The sequence below is a fragment of the Eumetopias jubatus genome, unplaced genomic scaffold (genome assembly GCF_037043125.1).
Source record: "Eumetopias jubatus isolate StellerSeaLion01/CBP00866 unplaced genomic scaffold, mEumJub1_p1.0 scaffold_9, whole genome shotgun sequence".
Classification (NCBI taxonomy): Eukaryota; Metazoa; Chordata; class Mammalia; order Carnivora; family Otariidae; genus Eumetopias; species Eumetopias jubatus.
In genome coordinates, this window is record NW_028274815.1 from 58,822,012 (window position 1) to 58,840,282 (window position 18,271).

General features: G+C 34.7%; 1 protein-coding gene across 1 annotated transcript in view; it reads left to right on the plus strand.

The window, feature by feature from the left end:
- WDPCP (WD repeat containing planar cell polarity effector) overlaps nucleotides 1–18,271 on the plus strand; it is a 281,366-nt gene that overhangs the window by 245,776 nt on the left and 17,319 nt on the right. Inside the window, exon 14 of the mRNA XM_028089705.2 lies at nucleotides 10,852–11,014. Within this exon, the coding sequence (XP_027945506.2) occupies nucleotides 10,852–11,014 (163 nt within the window). The remainder of the gene's footprint in view (nucleotides 1–10,851; nucleotides 11,015–18,271) is intronic.

Genomic DNA, 18,271 nt, shown 5'->3' on the forward strand with positions numbered 1-18,271 from the left:
GATTTGCTTCAATTATTATTCCAGTGGTTAGAGTGTGGAAGTGGTAGAGGATTGAGAAGAAATAAGACTGACCATTCCTGGTAATTGTTGAAGCTGGATAACAGAGAACTAGCTAAGGGTTCATTATACTGTTCTCTTTAGTTTCAGACATGTTGAAATTCCATGATAAGATTTCTGGGGTGGGGGGAGGTATGTTTAAATAACAAGCTGGCATAAATAAAAATACCCTTGTAAATACCTTTGTACACATTATGCTAGTGTTTAGGATAAATTTCAAGGTACAGTATTTCTAGGCCAAAGAGAGAAATATTTCTATTTTTATGCATACTGCCAAATTTCCCTGTTGATTTACAACAGTATACAATCAACAGTATACAAGATGCCCATTTCTAAAACCCTTACCAACAATCTGAGAAGTTAGATGACCTGTCCAAGATCGGATGGCACAGCCAAGAATAAAACTCAGATAATGGTTAGTAATTATCATATTGCCTGTGTCAGTTTATTAATTTGAACAGACTTTAAATTTGCAATTGAGTTCAAAAAAGGAGATGTGTGCTAAGAGAACTTATTGCTGTCATACATTTGTGTTCTGAAATAAATGGCACTATTTCCTTGGTTATCTTATACACTGCTCTTTAAATCTCTTCTTTTGTTGGCTTTGCACCTTCAAAGGAGATATCCGTTCCAGTCTAAAATCTCCCAGAGATTTTCAGGGTAAAGTACATTTCAAGATATGCAATACACAGAAGAATGAAAATCTTTTATAACATTGTTTGTTAAACTGACAGCTCTACTTAACAGAAGCCATTAAAATATTTACAAAGTAGCAGCTGCTCTTGTAAAAAAATACAGCTTTTTGGAGGCATAAAAATAAACAAGTTGGTAAGTACAAGGTAAGCCATTTGAAGGCTTCTTTGTGTACACTGCACAACATACAGAAAATTCTGATATTTACAGAGCAATTATACTGTAAAACCTTTTAAGTTAAAAGGACACAGACCAAGTAAGAACTGTTTACAAGAATTCTTCATACTGATCTTTTAAACAATTCAGAAAGCCCCCAGACATAATCTTTTAAGAAGTGTTAGGTTTTTGGTGTTTTTTTCTTTTAAATAAAGCTTTGTTCTTAGAAGATAATTATATACATGTATACATCTAGAAACTGAATTGGGTATATGGACTACCAGTTTAAAATCTTTTGCTTTAGGAAAACAAAACAAAATTCTAGATAATTCCTGCTTTCTAGCAAACACATGAAGTTACCCAATTCAGTAAGCTTTAGCCCAAACTCTTCCTCTCCATAAAAGTAATAGATCACTAAGTCTATAACCTCTCCCTACCCAATCCTCTGGCTTTACCCTAAACAAAATTCTGCCTCTTTGTAGCTTCCTAGTGTAAGACTTTATGCCTTGTTTACTAGGTGGCACCAAACTACTAGTCATGCCTACAACCTTCCCAGAAATTTAGTAAGCTCAGTATTATATTTTTAAATAAAACCACACTAGTACAGCTATAATCTAAGACCATCTGACTTAAAATAGTTAATTTAAGACTAAAAAGACTGTTGAATTAATCTTTTTTTACTAACTGTTCTTCCCTTCTGCTGACATTTCCCCCAACTGCAACAATAATCATTTACTGCTACTGTGCATCTTACTTCCACTTTATATTCAAGAAAGCACAATTTAAGCATTTTATAAGCACAAAGAACCCAAAATAAGCCTTTTAGTATCTTCCAAGAACTTTTCCACTCTGCGTCTATGTTGTTAGTCTTTATTTCTTCTGACCATTTCCCTATCCTGCTATCAAACTGTAAGCCCATCAAGGACAGGGATTATTTCATTTTGATGTTTATATCCCCCAATCAATCAGTAGAGCAACCTGCATAGAGCAGACTCTCAATGAAAGTTCGCTTATATGAATAACCAAAGCTTACTTTCACATTTGAAAATGGAACCACCTGAGAACTCTGTTTATTGGCAGAGATTTATACATTCTCATTTCAGGTTTATGAATAGCAAAGAGTAAAAATGGCACATGTAATGGTATTCTGGAAAGTAAGTTTGCTTATGAAAACACTTCCTACAAACATTTTCTTCCTTAAGATAATACTAACAGATCTCCAAGAAGAATTTATTACTGAAAATTATTGGAATCTAAACCATATGTATTTTGTAATGGACATAAAAAAAAAACTGGTAACAATAGGAATTGAGAAAAGGACTCAATGTGAGAATAAATGCAATCATCTTTGTCTACATAAAAGCATTTAGTTTTTTTTTAAGATTTTTTATTTATTTGGGAGAGAGAATGAGAGACAGAGAGCATGAGAGGGAGGAGGGTCAGAGGGAGAAGCAGACTCCCCGCTGAGCAGGGAGCCCGATGTGGGACTTGATCCCGGGACTCCAAGATCATGACCTGAGCCAAAGGCAGTTGCTTAACCAACTGAGCCACCCAGGCGCCCAAGCATTTAGTTTTTACCTGTTACAGTTTTACACACATATTATGGAAACTAATGACTTCGTTGTGGAAGGGGTGACTTCAGAAAGATAGGAAGCTTCAGGCCCCTGTTCTCCCATGAAGACACCAAATTAACAGCAATATAAGAAACAAAATATCTTTGTGAGAACTTTAGAAACGGGGCTATAGGACCCACACCAAGGGGGTAGTTTCCAATAAGAGTAAAAAAGTTCATTGCATTTTGCTTAGCCTACACAATACCTCTCTCCTCGGGCAACGTGGTACAATAGGAAGACTGTCACCCAGGAACCAGCCCCTCCCTTGAAACAGAAGAAATACAGTGGAACTTAAGTACAGTGTTCTGACTTCTCTGGGAGCTGCACAAGGAACTGATTTCTATCCTTCCTGGCCCAGGGTGTTGATAAGAATGACAGCAGTATAGTTTGCATATCAGGTTGGAGGCCACTGAAAACAGGTGAGGGCCTTGGTGCAATGAAACAGCAGAGGTTCTGCAGTCATGCAGGCAGGCACTAGTCAGAGCAAGAGAATAAGGGCAGAGTAATTTAATAGAAATAGAAACAAAAATCTCGGGGGGGGAGGGGAAATCAAGACAATCAAAAGCACCCATATATACTAAAATGAAAGCACACACACCCTCAAGGAAGACACATCAGAAAAGGACCGAGAGGCCCCAGAACCTCTAGCTAGTCTGTTTGGTAAAGATCTTTCCCTCAACAAAACCAGTCCATAAAGACTAGGAGAGATGGCTATTTTTTCAAATGAAAAAATCTCAAGAAAAGACAACAAGGCATACAAAGAAACAGAGAAACATGGCTTGATCAAAGGATTAAAAATAAGCTCCAGAAATTGAAGATAAAGAAATGCATATGTATAAAGTTCCTAAGAACTTAAAGTAATTATCATAAAAATGATTTATAACCTTAGAGAGAACACAGGTAACTACACAAATGAGGAAAACAATGCATGAACAAAAAGTGTATCTGCAAAGAGATAGAAAATATTAAAAGAAAAAAAACTCCACAAATTCTGCAGCTGAAAAATATAATAACCGAACTGAAAAATTCATCAAAGGAGTTCAAAAACAGACTTGATCAGGCAGAAGAAAGAACTGGTAAAACTGAACACAGGTCATTTGAATTCTTTGAGTCAGAGAAACAAAAAGAAAAAAAGAATGAAGAAAGGTGAAGAGAGCCTAAGAGACGTATGGGACACCATCAAAGAGGCCAACATATGCATTATAGGAGTCCCAGAAGGAAAAGAGAAAGGACAGAGAGTTCATTTGAAAAAAATAATAGCTGAAAACCTCCCAAATCTGAGGAAAGAAATCAAAACACAAACTCAAAAACTCAAATGATTCCAACTAGCAAAACCACAGAGACCTACATTATAACCTAACTGTTAAAAGTCAAAGAGAATCTTGAAAACAGCAAGAGAAAAAGGACTCATCATGTACAGAGGAGCCTCAGTAAGATTATCAGATTTCTCAGCAGAAACCTTGCTTTTACAAGATTACAAGAGAATGGGATAGTATACTAAAAGTGCTAGAAGAAAAAAACTACCAACCAAGATTATTGTGTCCTGTAAAAATGTGCTTTGAAACTGAAGAAGAAATTAAGATCTTCCCAAATAAAAACTGAAGAAATTCAGTACCACTTATCTGCCATACAAAAAAAAAAAAAAAAAAATGCTAGAGAGTCCTGCAAATTGAAACAGAAAAATGCTAGACAGCAACATGAAGTCATATGAAAGTATAAGGTTACCCAGTAAAGAAAGCTAAATACATGAACAAATATAGAATCCTGTATTATTAACTGCATAAATCTACTTTTAATTCTTATATAGAATATAAAAGACAAAAACTCCCCAAAACCCTGTAAATCTATGTTAACAGGTACACAATATATAAAGATATAATTTGTAACAATAACAAATGACAGGGGCAGAACTGTAAAGGAGTAAGGTTTTTGTGTGTAATTAAAGTTATCAGTTTAAAATAGATTTTTTAACTTTTAAAATATTTTATGTAATCAAAATTATAGCCAAAAGAAAAACTATAGAATGCACAAAAAAGGAAATCAGCATATCAGCATATCACTACCAAAAAACAAACAAAAAACACAAAGAAATAAAAAAAAATGCAGTAAGACAAAGGACAAAAAAGCTGTAAGACATTAGAAAACAAGTAACAAAATGTCATTGGTAAATCCTTCTGTATCAATAATTAGTTTAAATGTAAATGGATTAAAATCCCCAATCAAAAAACAGATTGGCTGAGTAGATTAAAAAAACAAGATCCAACAACAGGCTGAAAGTGAAAGGATGGAAAAAGATATTCTGTACAAATGATAAGACAGCAGAGTTGTCTAATATCAGACAAATAGATTTTAAGTCAAAAACTGTCACAAGAGACAGAGAAGTGTATTATATAATGATAAAAAGAACAACTCACAAAGAGGATATAACAATTATAAATATTTATTTAGCAAAAACTGACAGAATTGATAAGAGAAATGGAGAGTAACAAAATAATAGTGGGAGACTTCAATACCCATCTTTCAATAATAGAAGAACAACCAGACAGAAGATCAGTAAGAGAGGAATTGAACAATACTATACACCAAGTGGACCTAACAGACATATGCAGAACACTCACACAACAATGTAAAATATATTATTCTCAAGTGCACATGGAACATTCTGCTGGACAGACCTTAAGTCAGGCACAAAAACCCAAGTATTAACAATATTAAAAAGACTGCAATCATAAAAGGTATCTTTTCTTAACACAGTGGAATAAAACTAGAAATCTACAGCAGAAGGAAAACTAAAAATCTGTAAATATGTGTGTATTAGGGTTCTCCAGAGAAACAGCACAAATAGAATATATATATAGATACACGAGGGGATTTATTATGAGAATTGGCTCACATGATTGTGGAGACTGAGAAGTCCCACAATATGCCATCTGCAAGCTTGAGAACCAAGAAAGCTGGTGGTGTAATTCAGTCCCGAGTGTGAAGGCCTGAGAACCAGATGAGCCAAGGGTATAACTCCCAGTCTGGGGCCAAAGGCTTGAGAAGGGGGAGGAGGGGAGGATGGGGTTGGGCACCACTGGTACAAGTTCCAGAGACCAAAGGCCCATGAACCAGGAGTTCCAATGTCAGAAGGCAGGAGAAGATGGATATACCAGTTAAGAAAAAAAGGGACAATTCGTCCTTTCTCTGTTTTTTTTTGTTCCATTTGGGCCTTCAGTAGACTGGATGGTAACTGTCCACATTGGTAAGAGTAGACTTCTTTACTCATTCTACTGATTCAAATGCTAATTGCTTCATGAACCCACTCACAGACATACCCAAAAATAATGTTTTACTGCCTACAGGCATCCCTTAGCTCAGTCAAGTTGACACATAAAATTAACCATCATAACATGGAGATTAAACAACACACTTTTAAATAACCAATGGGTCAAAGAAGAAATCACAAGGGAAATTAGAAAATATCTTGAGAAAAATGAAAATGAAAACACAACATACCCAAACTTATGGGATGAAGCAAAAGCAGTGCTAAGAGAGTTTATATCATTAAATGTTTACATTAAGAAGAAGAAAGATCTCAGATCAACAACCTAACTTTACACCACAGGAACTAGAAAAAGAACTAAGCCCCAAGTCAACAGAAGGAAGCAAATAACAAAGATCAAAGCTGAAATAAATGAAATGGAGACCAGAAAAACAATAGCAAAGACCAAGGAAACTAAGAGTTGTTTTTTTCAACTTCAACAAAAATTGACAAATCATTAGCTAGATTAAGGAAAAAAAAGGAATGACTCAAAAAATGAAAATCAAAAATGAAAGGGGCTGTTACAACAAATACCACAGAAATAAAAAGGATTCTAAATATACTATGAACAATTGCATGCCCACAAATTGTAAAACCTAGAAGAAATGGATAAATTCTAGAAATGGTTAAATCAAAAAGAAAAGTCCAGGACTTGATGGCTTTACTGGAAATTCTACTACACATTAAAAGAAGAATTAACACCAATCCTTCTCAAACTTGTACAAAAATTTGAAAAGGAAACACATCCCAAACTCATTCTATGAAGTCATCATTGCTCTATTACTGACAATACTGATTTCATCTTTGGCCCTCCATCTTGTTCATGTTCACTTGATGACCTCACTTGGGGTGACATATTCCAGACCCCTTGGAGATTAATATACATACCTTAGAAAGCCTGCCAAGGTCAGGATAGCGGGGGAGGCATGTTCTGGCCTCCCATGAATCTGTTAGCAATAACACAGTCTTTCTCTTGCCTGACACACAGGTGGTGCCACTGGATCTAATTAAAGGTTAGCTGTCAATTAGGTGCATGCATCCCTTTGAGGTGCATGTGAACCCTCTGATCTCACTGCACTGTCCTTCTTTGTGTCCCCTTGCTCTAATAAAATCTATGGACTAAGGTCTGGATCTTGTGGAGAATAACTGTGCAGCTGCCATGAATCATCCTCTACCTGATCTCCCCCATCAGTAAGTTATCCTTAATAAAACTCTGTGTAAACTGTATAGAGTCACCTCCTTTGTTTTCCTGTCTCAAAGTGCCTTCTCAATTTAGGGATATTTTGATGTCCCTCCCCCACTCTCTTAGCACCCTAAAACCAAAGCCAGACAAAGGCACTAAGGAACAGACCAATATCTCTGATGAACATTGATACAAAATTCTTAACAAAATACTACTAAACCAAATTCAGCAGCATATTAAAAAGACTATATTCCAGGGCGCCTGGGTGGCTCAGTTGGGTTGGGTGACTGCCTTCGGTTTGGGTCATGATCCCAGAGTCCTGGGATCAAGTCCCACGTCGGGCTCCCAGCTCAGCGGGGAGCCTGCTTCTCCCTCTGACCCTCTCCCCTCTCGTGCTGTTTCTCTCTCTCAAATAAATAAATAAAATCTTTTTTTAAAAAATAAATAAATAAATAAATAAAAATAAAAAAACTATACTCCAAGTAATTTATTTCTGAAATGCAAGGATAGTTCAACCTACAAAAATAAATTGATTTAATACCACATTAACAGAATAAGGGACAGAAACTATATATTTCTCAATTGATACAGAAAAGGCATTTGGCAAAACTCAATACCCATTTTTGAAAGAAACTCAGTAAACTAAATCTAGAAGGAAACTACCTTGACATAAAAAAGACCCATACTAAAATTATTAAAATCCCACAGCTAACACATCATAGTCAATAGTGAAAAACTGAAAGCGTTTCCTCTACAATCATGAACAAGATGAGGATGCCCTCTTCTCTATTTCTTTTCAACACAGTACTGGAAGTCCCAGCCAGAGCAATTGGGAAATAAAATAAATAAAAGGCATCGAAATCAGAAACAGACTCTTAACTACAGAGAAGAAACTGATGATTGCCAGAGGGGAGGTGGGTGGGAGGATGGGTAAAACAGGTGATGGGGATTAAGGAGTGTGCTTGCTGTGATAAGCACTGGGTATTGTATGGAAGTGTTGAATCACTGTATAGTATACCTGAAACTAATATTACACTATATGTTAACTAACTAGAATTTAAATAAAAACCTAAAAAAATTTTTTAGTGAACAATTTGTAAAGAAAATTTTAAAAATAATTCTGTTTATAAGAGCATCAAGAAAAATAAAAATCTTAGGAATAAACCTAAGGAGGTGAAAGACTTATACACTGAAAAGTAGAAAACACTGCTGAAAGAAAATAAACACAGTACTAAGTGAAAAAGCATCCCTTTTGTGTATGGGTTGTAGGATTTATTTTTAAAATGTACATACATCCCAAAGGAATCTACAGATTCAATGTAATCCTTATCAAAATCCCAATGACATATTTTACAGAGACAGAAAAACCCATCCTAAAATTCATATGGAATCTCAAGAGACCCTGAAGAATTAAAGTAATTTTAAGAAATAATAAAGCTGAAGGACTCACACTTCATTTCAAAACTTACTACACAAAGCTACAGTAATCAAAACAATATAATACTGGCATAAAAACAGACAGATAGACTGATGCAATAAAATAGCCCAGAAATAAACCCTTACATATATGGTCAAATGATTTTCAACAAGGGTTCTGGGTCCATTCAGTGGGGAGAAGGAAAATCTTTTCAACAAATGGTGCTTGGAAAACTGGATGTCCATATTTTAAAAAATGAAGTTGGACCCTTAACTTGTACCATATATGAAAATTAACTCAAAATGTATCAAAGACCTAAATGTAAAACCTAAACCACAAAACTTTTAGGGAAAAAAACAGGGAGAAAGTTTCATGACATTGGATTTGGCAATGGTTACCAAAAGTATAGGCAACAAAAGTAAAAATAAATTGGACTGCATCAAAATTTAAAACTTTTATTCATCAAAGGACATTATCAATGGAATGAAAAGGCAACCCATGAAATGGGAGAAAATACTTGAAAATCATATATCTGATAAGGGATTAATACCCACAATATATAAAGTACTCCTAAAACTCCACAACAAAAAACAAACAACCTGATTCAAAAATGGGCAAATGGACTTGAATAGATATTTCACCAATGAAGATAAATAAATGGTCAATAAGGACATGAAAAAATGTTCAACATCACTGATAATTATGGAAATGCAAAATCAAAACCATAACAAGTTATCATCTCATACCCATTAGGATGGCTATAATAAAAAAAATATATACCAAAATGACAAGTGTTGGGTGCCTGGGTGGCTCAGTTGGTTAAGCGACTGCCTTCGGCTCAGGTCATGATCCTGGAGTCCCGGGATCGAGTCCCACATTGGGCTCCCTGCTCAGCGGGGAGTCTGCTTCTCCCTCTGACCCTCTTCCCTCTCGTACTCTCTATCTCTCATTCTCTCTCTCTCAAATAAATAAATAAAATCTTAAAAAAAAAAATGACAAGTGTTGGCAAAGTTGTGGAAAAATTGGAGCACTGTTGGTAGGATTGTAAAATGGTGCAACCACAATGAAAACAACATGGTGGTTCATTAATTAAAAACAGTTGGGGCACCTGGCTGGCTCAGTCGGAGAAGCATGTGACTGTTGATCTGGGGGTTGTGAGTTTGAGCCCCACATTCTGTGTAGAGATTACTTAAATAAAACTTTACATTTAATTAAAGAAATTAATTAAGAAATTAAAAATAGAACTTACATATGACCCAGCAACCCCACTTATAGCTATGTATCTAAAGGAATTATAATCAGGGTATCAAAAAGATATCTGCACACCCATATTCATAACAGAATTATTCACAATAGCCAAAAGCTGGAAGCAATCCAGATTTCCATGGATGGGCAAATGGATAAACAAAATGTGGTATATACATACGGTGGAATATCATTCAGCCTTAAAAAGGAAGGGAATCCTAAAACATGGATAAACCATGAGGACATTATGCAAAGGGAAATATGCCAGTCACATAAATGCAAATACTATATGATACCACTTAAATGAAGTATCCAAAGTAGTCAGATTTATAGAAACAAAAAGCAAAATGGTGGTTACCAGGGCTTAGAGGAAGGGAAAGAAAAATAAGGAGTTGTTTAATGGGTGTACAGTGTCAATTTTACAAGCAGAAAAAAATTTTGGAGATCTATTGCACAATAAGATGAATATACTTACTACTACTGAACTGCACGCTTAGAAAATGGTTAACATGGCAAAAAAAAAAAAAATACACACACATAGTGTGGTCCTAAGAGCTTTTAGACTTTAATAAAGTTTGTTTTTTCAGATATATTTTTCACAACTTCAACATGTTTCACAATTTTTCTAAACAATGCCCTAAGCTGCCAATTTTAAAGTTTGCTCTGTACATCTGTATGACGTGGGAACAGCAAACTCTCTATACACATTAAGATGAGTAAATATTGGAAAAGATACATTCCTATAAAAGATACTTTCCTTTTTTGCTTTCAAACTGTGTTCTATATGTGGGATGTAAAATAATTCACTTCTATTTTCCAATATAATAAAGTATTCCAGTAGTTAACAACAACAAAAAATATTTGATTAATAAAATGCTGGTTAAAAACACTATGAATGGGGAAGTTATAAATGAATTTTTAAAATGTGAATTTGAAAACATTAATTCATTCAATTATCAAATGTGAACTTGAAAACATTTATTCAGTTATCAAATTCCCCTGGTTGAGCTAAGTGTCAGAAGAAGAGAAGTCATATAGGGAGTAGGACTATAAGTTTTACACTATATAGTTAACAAATTTTTAAAAAGTTTCATTGGGATATGCAGAAGTTTTCCTGTAATCATAAAGGAGCTAGCAGAAATCTTACTGGATTTTGACTCATATGTTGATCATTTTTTAACAGAACTCCTGGGGCCTTTGGACAGAGGAGATATGCTAAATGAAGCTTTTGTTGGCCTATCTTTAGTTCCTCAAGGAGAAGACATATTTACAGATAACCTCCCTCCCTTTTGTTCAATCCATAAACATATTATTCAACAAAGAACACTGAATGTCTCTTCTAATAGGTAAGATATGTTGAATTGAGAAAAGTGCTCCACAGTGTTTAGTATTAAACAATTTAAATATACCCTGTTGAAATCCAAACTAATAGTTAAGCAAGAATATTTCAAAATGTCAAAGAAAAAAATGTGCATTTTCTCATGGCGATGACTTTGCAGTAGTTTGGTCATGCGAGAGCAGGTATGATGGAGGAAGAATTCAATGTAAACAGAATACTGTTAGAATGAATGTTATTCCAGGCCAAGATGAACATGAAATTACTATAACATATCAAATTCTATTTTTATTCTGTTGTTAAATTTTAGAATTGTTAGATTATTAAATTAAAATATTAATTTTTAGTATGTTTAGTATATTTAGTTTGTAACTCATATGATCGTACTTATGCAACTTTGCCATTAGTTTCTGAAATCTGATAAATGATAATTTCATAACTATCCAGCTGATTATATGGGTTATTGAGAAAATAAACAGGATAAATGTGAAAAAAAATATGAGACAAAGTAATATTATTTGTAATGGTAATTACGTTAGTCACCATTATAATTTGCTCTGAAGCAAAGGTCAACAAACGTTTTATGTAAAGCACCAGATATTAGGCTTTGTGGATCATACAGACTCTATCACAACACTCAACTCTGCCATTGTAGTATGAAAGCAGCCACAGACAATACATTAATAAATGAGAGTGGCTGTGTTACAATAAAACTTTATTTACAAAAACAGGCAGTGGGCAGGATTTGGCCCCCATTCTGCAGTTTACACACCTGCTCCTGAGGATCCCAACTTATATACAATAATTGTGAAGAGGCCGTATTTTTTATATATATCATATGAAATATAGGCCATATATTTCATATTATACATATATACACTCATAATATCCTTGAGGAAAATGCCTCAAACTACATAGTTTAATTAATACTAAATAAAGGAGAATTTCCAGGTATGGCAGAGTTTAGAGGTAAGTAAATCTTCTCCCCAGGAAACAATAATAAAACTGGACAAAAATTACCATTTCAGAACTCTGGAAATCAAATAGGAGCAAACAAGAGTTTGATAAGCATTATTCATGAAAAAATGCTGAACTTCTAGTAATAAAGGGGAAATCTGATGTTCTGGGGCTGCTCCCATCCTTCCTTTCTTGACCCCCAAGCTAGTTCAGCCTTGTAGTTCTACTAGGGTAGGACAGCTGTGAAAAACAACAGCTGACTTGATTTGGAGCTTAGAGTGGAAAAACCCTGCCCAGCGGCATTATCAATAAAACAGCAAACTAACTGTCAGTAAAAGTAACAAACTTGATAGGAAGTGAACAGGGAAAGCCACAGCCCTACTAGCCTGCTTAAGTCAAGTGACAGAACGGGAGACTAGCCAAAAAATTTTTAACAGGAAGATCTGGAATAAGAATCAGAGAGGGTCTAATTAAGCTCTCTACACATTCCTGATGGAGTTGTATGACCTCTTATTTTTTGGCTCCCTTTTATCTTGTGGGACCCTAAATTTTCCCCTTTTGCTTCTTTCTTCCTTCATACCCAACTGTCAGAAGGTGCCTCTCCCTTTTTGCCTTTTTTCACCCACCCATCTCCCCACCACAGAAGCTGTGCATTTAAAAAACTACCCCTTCACACTGCATGGTGTAGTTCATGCTCTAATCTACAAGAACACCAGGATGTGGAGATCATGCCCTGAGATTTGGCATTTTTTCCATTTTATTTACAATTGTCTGGAAGTTCTCTGTCAAGTCATGCTAAAGGTGGGGCTTTTATGTAGTTTCTTTTCTTCTTTTATTATGTTCTATATCATTTATAGAGGAAGTACTGGGAAGTGCAAAGGAAGGCAGCCAGTATTGTCTTCAACTACCTGGAAGTCCTACTTCTTTTTTTTTTTTTTAATTTTTTTATTGTTATGTTAATCACCATATATTACATCATTAGTTTTTGGTGCAGTGTTCCATGATTCATTGTTTGTTCATAACACCCAGTGCTCCATGCAGAACGTGCCCCCCTCAATACCCATCACCAAGCTAACCCATCCCCCTACGCCCCTCCCCTCTAGAACCCTCAGTTTGTTTTTCAGAGTCCATCATCTCTCATGGTTCGTCTCCCCCTCTGACATACTCCCCTTTTCTTGGAAGTCCTACTTCTTTATTTACTGTTTTAAAAATGATTTTACTGGGGTATAATTTACATGCACCATAAAATTTGCCCCCTGTAAGTATACAATTCAATGTTTGCTAAATTTGTAAAATTATGCAATTTATAAAATTATGCAACTACCACCAGAGTCGTTTCCATTGCCACAAAGTTCCCTTGTGCCAACTTACAGTGCATTCCCACTCCTACCTCCAGCCTGAGCCAGTCACTGGTCACTTTCTGCCTCTACAGGAACTTCATATAAATGAAATCATATAGTCTGGAAACTTCATATAAATGAATTCATACAATATGTTGTCTTTTGTGTCAGGCTTCTTTCACTTAGCATTATGGTTTCTGAGGTTCATACATGTTGTAGCATGTAGTTTATTCCTTTTTCGTTTCTGAATAGTATTCCATTGTATGAATATACCACATTTTGTTTATCTACTCACCAGCTGCTGGATATTTTTAATTACTTCCAGATTTGGGCTATTATGAATAATGTTGTTATAAATATTCATATATAAGTCTTCAAGGGGACATGTTTTCATTTCCCATGGGTAGATATCTAGGAGTGGAATTGCTGGATCATATTTTAAGTTTATATTTATCTTGTTAGTTTTTAGAAATTACCAAATTGTTTTTCCAAAGTGACTATAACATTTTAAATACCCATCAGCAATGTACAACGGTTCCAGTTTCTCTATATCCTCACCTGTGGTTGGTATTGTCAGTCTTTTTGATTATAATCATTCTACTGGGTATAAAGTAGTATCTCATTATGATTTTAATTTGCATTTCCCTAATGACTAACGATGCTGAGCATTTTTATGTGATTATTAGCCATTAGTATATCTTCTTTGGTGAAATATCTATTCAAAACTTTGTCCATTTTCAAATAAGTTCTCTTATTATTGAATTATAAGACCTCTTTACATATTCTTAATTGTAATCAGATATATGATTTGCAAATATTTTCTCTCAGTCTGTGGCTTGCCCTTTCATTTCCCTAATCGTGTCTTTTGAAGTGCAAAAGTTTCAAATTTTGGTAAAACCCAATGTAGTTATGGTTTCTTTTATTGATTATGCTTTTGTTTTGTATAGAAGAATTTTTTTCTAACTTAAAATCACAAAATTTTCTCTTATGTTTTCTTATGGAAATGTTATAGCTTTCGCTTTTACACTCAAGTCCATTTTGAGTTCATTTTTATATTTGATGTGATATAAAGTGTTTAAGTTCATTATTTTGTACATGAAAATCCAGTTGCCTTTATACGTTTGTCAAAAATCAGTTGAACATAGGTGTAAAGATTTATTTCTGGATTTGGCATTCTGTTCCATTGGTCTCTATATCTACTTTTACACAAACAAGTGCCAGACTTAGCTATACTGAGGGCTCCATGAACGAGAATCTCCCAAAATACATTCCAATACCACAAAAATAAACAGGAAATAGATGAACAGTTCTATACAGTTACTTCAAAGAAACAGAAAATGAAACCAACACATACCAATTGAGAAAAATTCTCACCCCCCCCAAAACAACTATGAAATAGAAGAGAACTACAACACTCCATGCAAAATTAAATATATTCAAACAAGCAGCTGGGTACATGGAAACCCACTCTGAATTAGAAGGACAAAAACTAAGAGGAAGAGCTGGGAGTAGGAAAGGAGGAAGTTCATTGCATTCAAGAAAGAAAAGAAAGAAAAATATCTTAAAAATGAAATATTGCAAGGCACCCAAATGGGAATAAATTCAAATTGAAATTTAATAAAAGGCACTGAAAACGGCAGAAAACAAGACAATGAAAAGGAGATAAAGAAAAAAAAAGACAAGGGAGAAAGTAATGGAAAAACAAATAAGGCAAAGAAGTAAGAGCATTTGTACAATTTGATTCATTGGAAACAGAATTAATATTTAAAACTATAATCCAGAGAAATGTTTCAGAAATAAATTTTTTTTAAAAGATTTTGGTTTACATATCAAAAGATTATACCAAGATGCACCTGGGTGGTGGCTGTTGAGACTTCAGCTCAGGTCATGATCCCAGGGTCCTGGGATTGAGCCCCACATCAGGCTCCCTGCTCAGCAGGGAGTCTGCTTCTCCCTCTCCCTCCGCTCTCCCTCCCACTCATGCTCTCTCTCTTTCAAATAAATAAAATCTTAAAAAAAAGATTATATATACCAAGTGCCTGAGAAAAATTATTATAATAATCAGTTCGAAGACATATCTTAACAAAACTCTTAGATTTCAAAGATGAGTTTTAAAAATCTGCAAAGGCCTCCTGGTAGAAAGATCAAATAACTTGCAAATGCAGAAGAATTAAACAAGCATCACCCTTTTCAAAAATTAAATACAAGGTAAGACAAAAGTAGAGCAGCGATTTTTAAAAACTCAGTGAAAAGAAGTGTAAACTAATGATTTTATAGCTATCCAAGCTCTCTTTCAAGTATCAAGGCTAAAGAAAAATAGTTTTCATGAACCCTTCTTGAGGAACATACTAAAGGAAGAGCTTCATCCAACCATGAGATAACTGGAAAAACTTCAGCAAAAGAACTAATTCCGAACATTTTAATACATATAAATGTAGACAGAAGACCAAAACAAGGGGCGCCTGGGTGGCTCAGTCAATTGAGCTACAGACTTTTGGTTTTGGCTTAGGTCATAACCTCAGGGTCCTGGGATCAAGCCCTGCCATGGGCTCTGCAGTGGGTATGGAGTCTGCTTAAGGATTTTCTCTCTCCCCCTCCCACTACTTATGCATACATCTACGCATGCTCTCTCTTTCTCAAATAAATAAATCCTAAAAAAAAAAAAAAAAAAAAAAAAAAAAGACCAAAACAGGAGAGTGGAGAGATGAATGTGGAAGACTCTTAAATAGAAATGATACAACTGAAAAAATGGGAGGGGAACAAAGAGTGAAAGAGAAAAGTAGAATAAACTCTGATTGTTGTATAGACATAGGTGGGAGTTAAAAGACAACAATAAACATTGATACATCAGATAATGAAAGGTTAACTAAGAAGAGACTAAGGGCATTAGAAAAAACATTAGTACAAAGGTAACCACTAAAACTAAATACAAACTTTCCCAAAAAATACACCCACTTAAGAAATATAAGAATCACACCCACTTAAGAAATGTAAGCAAATATTACAAAATTCACATAATTATAAAATATTCAAAGAGAGATCAAGTATATCAGTCATATCAATTAATATAAATAGACTTAACTCCTCTATTAAGAGAAAAAGATTTTCAGTATGCCCACAAACCAAGATCCAGCTATATTCTGTATACAAGAGACATCTAGGAGGGCACCTGGGTGGCTCAGTTGGTTGAGCATCCAACTTTGGTTTCAGCTCAGATCATGATCTCATGGGTTGTGAGACTGAGCCCTGCTTCAGGTTCCACATTCAGCAGGGAGTCTGCTAGAAGATTCCCTCCCTCTGCCCCTCCCCCAACTTGTGCTAAAATAAATCCATCTTTAAAGAGATATATCTAAAATAAATTGATCTAGGGGCGCCTGTGTGGCTCAGTTGTTAAGCGTCTGCCTTCGGCTAAGGTCATGATCCCAGGTTCCTGGGATCGAGCCCACATTGGGCTTCCTGACTTGGCGAGAAGCCTGCTTCTCCCTCTCCCACTCCCCCTGCTTGTGTTCCCTCTCTTGCTGTCTTTCTCTGTCAAATAAAAAAACAAAATAAAATAAACTGATCTAGAAGAACTAAAAATGAAGAGATGGGAAAAGATATCCTAGGCAAATGAAAATAAGAAACCAACAGAACTCCTGGTTATAAAAAGAACAGAATTAAAGCCCCCAAGTATTAAATATTGACAAAGAAATACTAACATCCAAATTTCACAACAAAGATACAACCAGTATGTAAGCACCAACTAGCAAAGAAACCACCTCTATGAAGTTACATCTATAAGAAATGCAAGGAGACATAGACACTAATAACAGGAGACTTTAACTCATTATTCTTATTACAAAATAGATTAGGCAAAAAATAAGGAGAAAGAATACCTAAACAACATAATGAGTAATATAATATTATGGATATTTATCAAATTCTACACTCTGGTAATGGAAAATAGATTTTTTCCCCAAATATTCACCAAAAAATGATCATATGTTAGGTGCCAAAAGGATATCACTAAGTTCCATAAGAAAGAACTATTAGAAATACTCTGTGATCACAATGCAATACAACTAGAAATGTTTAACGAGAAACAAAAGGACCATCCTCCTAGAAATTTTAAAGCCTTCTATTAACTCCTGTGTGAAAGAAGAAAACAGCACGAATTCTTAAAAAAATAATTATAATGAAACACTGCATATCACAATCTATGGAATGTATTGAAAGCAATAATTAGAAAAAAGTACTAGCACTAAACACTTCAATCAGAGAAAATGAAAAAACAAAATAAATTAATTCCCACTCAAAAATCTGAAAAAAATAACAAGAAACTAAACCAAAATAAGTAAAAGGAAAGGAAATAATAAAGATAAAAGCAAAAATTAATAGGCAGAGTGGAGGTTGGGAAATTCTAAACGTGTAGAGAGTAAATATTTTAGGCTTGTGGGCCATATGTTCTCTCCTGCAATTACTCAACTCTTGTTGCAGCACAAAAGCAGCTGTTTGTAATAATACATAAAATGAATGAACATGGCTGTGATCCAGTAAAACTTTATTTATATAAACAGGTGACTAGCTGACAGGCCATAGTTTACTGACCCCTAAGGTAGAAGTTTAAAAACAAAATCAAAAATTATAGATCTGATTAAATCTAGATGTTTTTGAAAAAAAGAAAATAGACCAAGGAGAGAAAGCATAAATATACAAAATAAGAAGTGGCACAGAGAGGGAGGAATTAACCATTGTAACAGATTTTTTTTTTAATCATAAGAGACCACTTTGTAGATTTCTATGCAAATACATTTAAAAGCAGAAGAAAATTTCCTAGGTAAATACAAATTGCCAAAAGTAACCACCATTAGATTTAGAAATCTGAAGCAGACCAATTTCCATGAAAGAAATACACAAAATTCTTAAGGAAGTACCCTATTAAAAAGGCCCAGGTGTTTTGATTAGAGAATTCTAACCCTTGTTCAAAGAAC